At 32.7% G+C, this 7,157-nt stretch overlaps 1 protein-coding gene across 1 annotated transcript; it reads right to left on the bottom strand.

Moving 5' to 3' along the window:
* Window positions 1-1,036: 1,036 nt before the first annotated feature.
* On the bottom strand, window positions 1,037-4,493 carry LOC117025853 (protein CXorf21 homolog). Its single transcript, XM_033112155.1, has 2 exons — window positions 4,359-4,493; window positions 1,037-3,076 (listed from the first exon to the last, which is right to left on the bottom strand). The coding sequence occupies exon 2, from the start codon at window positions 3,032-3,034 to the stop codon at window positions 2,084-2,086; it is 951 nt and encodes a 316-aa protein (XP_032968046.1). The 5' UTR covers window positions 3,035-3,076; window positions 4,359-4,493; the 3' UTR covers window positions 1,037-2,083.
* Window positions 4,494-7,157: the final 2,664 nt, after the last annotated feature.

Consider the following 7,157-nt stretch of genomic DNA (forward strand, 5'->3'; position numbering starts at 1 on the left):
ATGCAGGTAGAGAGCAGGACACTATTCAGCATCATTCTTAACCTCCTCAACTTATTCCCTGCTCAGAAATAGGATGATTCTTCCCAACTGCTGACACACTAACATTCTCAATTTTCATATAAGTACAAAACTAATACTTTGAACTCCTGAAAAAGTGAGACAGAAAGAAATTCATCATTCCATACATTTTGAACAATGTTTTAAAAGGGAATAGTATGGTCATACAAGTGAAACCCATGATGAAAGACAGAATGAAAAGTGACTACTTTAGGCCAAAATATGCTAAACCATAACCTTATATGCATATTTAATTTAAACACTAAAGGCAGCAGGTATGAGGTCAGGATAAAAAATACACACCAAATAATATCATTTTTCCTTATTTAAATATTGCATTGATTTCTTAGGCCATTTTAACAAGTGAGTATCTTTAGATAATAAGCCTTTTGATGACATAAACAAGAGGGAAAAATTGAACAGCATTTCTAAATTTTATACTAGCTAAATACTGTGGCCTTTTGTATAACACTATGTAGTCTTAATACTATTTATAAATATATCTGCTTTATAAATAAAGTATTAATACATTATCACTGTATATAAGAAAACTTCACACCAATAATGTTGCCCAACAACATTTAATTCACTTTAGAAAACATAAAGAATAACATCAACATTTTATCATTTTGTAAGTCATATTAAAATGTACAAATTTAGGAATAAAGAAGACAATGTACACACAATTGTTTTTCAGTATCTATAAGACATTAAGTCAGTTTTTCTAAAACCCTTACCCATAGTCTCTTCAGAATCAAATGTCTGAATGATGGATATTGATTAGGAGGGTTAAGAGGAAAGATGTGGAGGAAAGGAGTGATGAAGATAACAGAAGATAAATCAGGAGTACTTATTATTAGATCATAAAAATTTAAAGAAGATGAAAATAAACTAAGGATTGTGTGATCAAAAAGAACAAGCTGTGGAGGCATTGGGGTAATTCATTACATAAAATTTAATCAAAGAAAAAAGAGGGGAATATATGATTAATTACAAATGCACAAATATTATTAACATATAATGCCATCATAACAATTCCATAAAGAAATTCATACAATTTTATTTTACAAGCAAAAGTGCATGCCAATCATTTTACAATATTTAGGAGAAATGTAAGCTGTTACGTGTAGTCTTGTTTACAAGTCTGCAATAAACAGTACCATTCTTTTAGGTATATTTTATTAATTAATTTATTTTATTTAATTCCAAAATTGCCATAACATACTGCTGACTTTTATCCTAAACCAGGATCTTGATTGAGGATAGCCTGAGAAGTATAAAAAATTGACAGCACACCCTCTTCACTTCTAGATGGTGGTTTTCCATGCACTTTGTTCTCTTTACCTGTATACTTTGTTTCCTTCCATCCCTTTAAACCACCATGCATAACACAGTGATTTAAGAAAGTTGATGCTTGCCTCAGGAAAGTTCAAAAGCATCAAGTTTTAATTGCAAATTTCAATGGCAAATTCTACATTTTCCTTAAGTCTCTTTTCCATATTTTTTTTCAAATATCATTTAAATCCAACTAAAGTTTGAAGAATTTCCCTTATGCTATTCTGATTGTCAGTATACAAACATTCTGAATGTTGAAAATAAAGGAAAGGGTATTTAAGCACTACTAATACGTCTTTAAACATTTTTGTGGAGAAATAAAGTCTCCTATCTGGTATTGTTTCTCATGGTCCTTTCAGTAGCTGAGAGCAATAATACTTTCCTCATCTCACGTTTTTACTTTTCTGGTAAATAAAGCTGATGCATGAAAGTTAGGTAATCAATTTGGGAAGCTGCTGGCAATTAGATAAGTACATACAGAATTTACAAACCTGACTATGGCAGCCATTAAAGATGTCAAAATAATTAGAAAATATGGTCATAAAACTTAATTATTAAAATTGTCTCCTAAAATAATGTAGATGTACCATTGGTCAAATAATTTCTCAAAAAATGTAATACCCACACCACAAAGGATGTCTGATGTGACATGATGGACCAGAAAAAATTATTGTTACTCCAGTCTCTTAAGTCAGTCCAATGAACCTATAATTGGTTCCTGTAGTAGATGTGATACAAATTCCCTACTTCTCTGGTTTGATATTTGTAGGTTAGGAGTGCTGAATTCAAAACTGTTCCCATAGGAAATGTTACAGAGATTACATCTTGCTAAAGAATGTAGGAGAGCTTCCCGAGCTTTCGATGCCTCTATGTTGTGCTCTTGAGAGATTTGAAGGCTAATCTGATTTACATTATTCATTAGAAAATTGGAAGCCATAAGATTGGTTATGGAAAGGCACTTAGTGAGATTTTCTTCCAAAAATTGTTTGTAGAGTTCATCCACCTTTTTTTCCATGTAACTATTAAGCATAGAGTTAGAGAGGGGATGCTTATGAAGCAACATACTTTTTTCTCGAATTTCATCCCCATTCAAAAGTTTTGAGGCGGGTGGTTTCTCTAGAGGCTCACTGATAAAAGAATGACCCAGCGGTATATCTACTGAAAGTAAAAGGGGACCATTAAAAGCATCATCACGTATGTGTTCCACAAAGCAGCCTGAATCATACATGTTCCCCACGTGGTCTCCTCTAATCTGTAGGTCAGGATAATTTTGGCAAATACTTGTATATGACCAAGATCGGTATAAATCCAGTTGTCTATCATCATGTTGTTCTCTCTTTGGAATGGGCAATGCAACAGACACATTTCCTGGAAGGGATGCACTTTTGCATTTTACTACAGTTATCTCATCCACAGATTCTATTGTATTTGTATCATTAATTTGCTCTGTTAAACTTTCTTTCACAACCTTATGTTGATTTTCCACTTGATCGGGAGAAAGTGAATTGTCTTCTATATCTAAAAGCTGCTTTTTCCAAGTTTCCTTTTTATCATTTGAGGTCTTCTTACATGTAAGTGGTTTGCAAAATGTATAGGTCTGTTCTTTGTATAGGAGTTCAATTAAGAAGGCTTCTCCAAGCATTTTATTAGGCTAGGATTCTGAACAGAACAGTGCAGTATATCCCTGTAATATAAAAGTTTAGAGCAACATACATTAAAGTGTAAAATTAAGATTTATCTTCTACATGAAACACAAGTGATTTAGAAAGGCAGTGTTTCTCAAAGTATAGAGAATAGGGCCAGGAGTAAGGAGCTTGGGTTCTTACTCTGTCATTAACTTTTTAATATCAGATAATTTATTTACCATTCTTGCGTCTCAATTTTCCTATCAATTAAATAGCTATAATAATACTCTCCTGCCTTCTTCACAGAATTATTGTCAGGATAATATTATATGGTGTACATACAAATGTTTTGAAAAGCATAAGCTTATATAAATGTGTATATATATATATATATATATATATATATATACACACACATATATATATGCACAGCTGTCATAAATGATTTATTTTAAAGTTATTAGTTAAACTGCCTAACCCTTTATCTTCTAACAGTCAAGCCTGCTTGTAAGGAATTGGTCTTAATTTAACTGTTTTAATTAACGTCATTTGAGTCACACATTGAAAAAAAAATGTTATGCCTTAGAATGTGTACAAGAGATGGATATTTATATATAGTTTGGACTCATGAACACTTTCAGATTTAAACTACAAATGTAGCCACTTACTTTTTCAGTAATCTAAATGGAAATAGTAATTCATAAAGATAGAAAGTAGAATAGAGGCTGCCAGGGGCTGGGGTGAGGGGGAATGGACAGTTAGTGTTTAATGGGCACAGAGTTTCACTTTTGCAAGATAAAAAAGTTCTAGAACCAGAGTGGTGATAGTTGCAAAACAATGTGAATATACTTAATGTCACTGAATTGTACACTTAAAAACAGTTAAAATGTTAAATAAAGAAAAAAATGCAAATAAGTTTGTCAAATTCACTACTATCCTTTTTTCTTTTGTCTTTCCCTCTCCTTCCTTCCTTAATTCCTTCCTTCTTCCTTCGTTTTTTTTTTCTCTCTCTCTCCCTCTCTCCCCACTCCATTCCTCATCCCCACACTTCTCCTTCCTCCTTTCTTTCCTTTTATTCTTTTGGATCTAAATATTATTTCCCAAAACACTTATGGCAGTCTTTTGCATGTTTTGCTTGTAATTTTATGGCTCCCAGTTTTCCATATAAACTCTGTAAGTATGCAAAAGGAAAAAGCAGACTTGATTCAAGATACAATTTTCCTTTTACAGATCTATAGTGTCTACTATAAATGTTTCCAGGAAACTTACTTATTCATATTTAAAGGCTTTTTGGAAGAAATAGAACAATACAACCCCAAAAATGTAAAACTTTTGACTTACCTTTCCCAAATGTCAGGATACTAAAGATTCAATCTTCTGAGATTCCAACACTCCAAACACAGGAAAAGTCCCTTTTGGCTTATTTGTTTCCCAGCTTTTGCTTATACCTCAGAAAGATAACTTCAACCACACAAAATTAAACAGTTCTGCTTTCTATTCATGCTCTAGGACCAAAGCAAACTAATAGGAAAATGATGTGGGTTGATCACATGTATGGTATGGTAATTATCACATACAAAAAGAGGATCTCGAAAGTGTTTATTCAAGATGCAAATGACAATGACAGTGGGAAATGTTAACAGCAATAGTTTTTTGCATTCAAGTAAAGACAGAGACAAGGTTATTTTAAAATTTGTAAGTGAAAAAAGAAGTATGGAAACAAATATATTTTGTAACAATGAATAATTAAAATAAGTTAAATGACCATCAATAAGATAATGTGTAGATATATTATGATGCATCTATTACATGAAATACTAAACTAAGGATTTTTAATAATGGAATGATAAAAAACATCTATTAGGTAATTACTACAAAACAGTCATTCTAAATGTTCTAAACATATTATTTAATTTAAAATAGAAGCTATTATCTCCATCTTACAAAGGAAACAAAGACAGAGAACAGTTATATACACTTGTTGAAGGTCACGAAACTAGTAAATGATGAAACTAGGATTGCACCAGGCAATTGGATTCAGAACCCATGTTCTTAATCACTACACTGTATTGCCTCTATGTGTACCGATGGAATACCAGTTGCAGAATAATATATACAGTATGATTCCATCATGTATTGAGCATGAACTATATGCCAGGCACTTTTCTAAATACTTCACATATACTAATTGAATCACTGTAATGTATGAAACAGATACTATAACCACCATTTTACCAATGAGGAAATTGTGGTACAGAGAAGTTAGATAAGATGCCCAATATTACACAGTTGTAAGTGGTAGAGTCTGGGTTTGAACCCAGGCAGCCTGGCTTCAAAAGACTGTGTGCTTAACTTCCACACCATTCCTGACTTTTTCTCCCTTTTAATTGACTTAATATATGCAATCATGTTTGTGGAAAAGGATAAAAATCAAACAGTTAATAGTAGTTTCCTCTGGGAGGAGGGTGGCAGGGATAAGATGAAGGGGTAATTTTACTTTTTACTCCCCATATTTCTATATAGTTTGATATCTCCTACAATGAACATGCATTCAGGTATTATTTGCACAATTGAAAAATACATAATTCACATACATAAACAGACAAGAAAAAAATTATACTACCTTCTTTAGAAATTATTTTCCCAGTCTCACAACTGTTTGCCCCATTCATTAGAATGATTTTGAACCCAAATACAAATTGTCAAAGTAGACTGAGAAGCATAAACAAAATACATAGTTGATACTTTTGGCCAGAATAATCAATAGAGTTTTTGTTTTACAAATAATTATTTCAAAATAATTATCTCAAACATCCCATAGAATAGGTTAATTCTAACTTGTATGCCATACCAATCAATTTATTTTAGGTTGTCAAAGATATCCTCTTGTAAGAAACAGTGTATTAATTTAGCTTGGAACCAAGAGAATGGCTAATAGCAAAATGAGAAAATATGTCTCAATCACACATCAGGAAGATGATAAAAACAATTGTAAAAAATATATTTTCTACCACTGCTACTACAAAAGAATATTAGAATAAAATGGAGATCTCAAGTTGTTCCTAACCTAGATTCCTTCTTTAGCTACATTCTATCTCCTTTGCCTCCATCACCCCTATATTCTGTTGATCCATATTCTAGCAGCCCCCTATCCTAAATATCTCTGCCTTTCTCTACTGTCATTTTGTTCTTGGATTGCCGCAGCTGCTTCCAATATTGCCCCCTTTCAAGTCCACTAGATATGTTAGATTGATCCATCTTTCACACAAACCTGCTGAATCCTTCAGTGGCTTCAATTGTCCACTGATTAAGAATAAGAATAATTTATTGAGTGCCTTATAAGTGAAAGATGTTCTTAGGCAACATCTGCACTTATGTAATCTTCTCAGCAAATCTGCAAGTTATGATTTTCCACATTTTACAAAACAGGAAACAGCCTCAAAAGAACTAATAAACAAAATCTAACATGAAACCTGAAGGTCTATGTGCTTTTCCCTGTTTACTTTCTCAGCTTTTATTCCTCCACTTGTTCCCAAAGCTCCAATTACCGTGTTGCTTCATGACTGTTCTTTCTACCTAAAATTCCTTTATTTTTATAATTTCCTGGCAGACTATACATTCTCCCAGTTTCATTTTAGCTCTCAGTTCTTCAGGGATACATGCCTTAACCCACCTAGCCTGGTTAAGATTTCTCTACATTGTATTTACCTCATCTTATCGGTTATCACTCTGTGAGTTCTTTGAAGGTAAATGTTTTTTCTTACTCATATTGATGTTATTTGTTCCCAAGTATGCATGCAGAGTCTGGCGCTTATTAGCATCATTTATAAGTGTTATAATTATCTGAATTACCTGCGTGTCAGACCATGTGCCAAACACTTTTACATAATCAATTCATTAATCCTCACGATGATGCTGTCAGGTAGGCATCACCATTTCACTTTAACAATAGAGAAACTGACATTCAGAAATAAGTATTATGCCCAAGATCCACAAGTATTAAGTGGTGGAGGCCTGGAATCCAAATTTACTTTATACAAAAGCTGGTGCTAAGGTTCTTTGACCCTTCACTCTCAATTTCCATTGCCCATTTTTGGGAAACCCCAAAAATCCTTTAAATGCTATTGCTATCTTCAACTA

This window comes from Rhinolophus ferrumequinum, chromosome X, assembly GCF_004115265.2.
Source record: "Rhinolophus ferrumequinum isolate MPI-CBG mRhiFer1 chromosome X, mRhiFer1_v1.p, whole genome shotgun sequence".
Lineage (NCBI taxonomy): Eukaryota > Metazoa > Chordata > Mammalia > Chiroptera > Rhinolophidae > Rhinolophus > Rhinolophus ferrumequinum.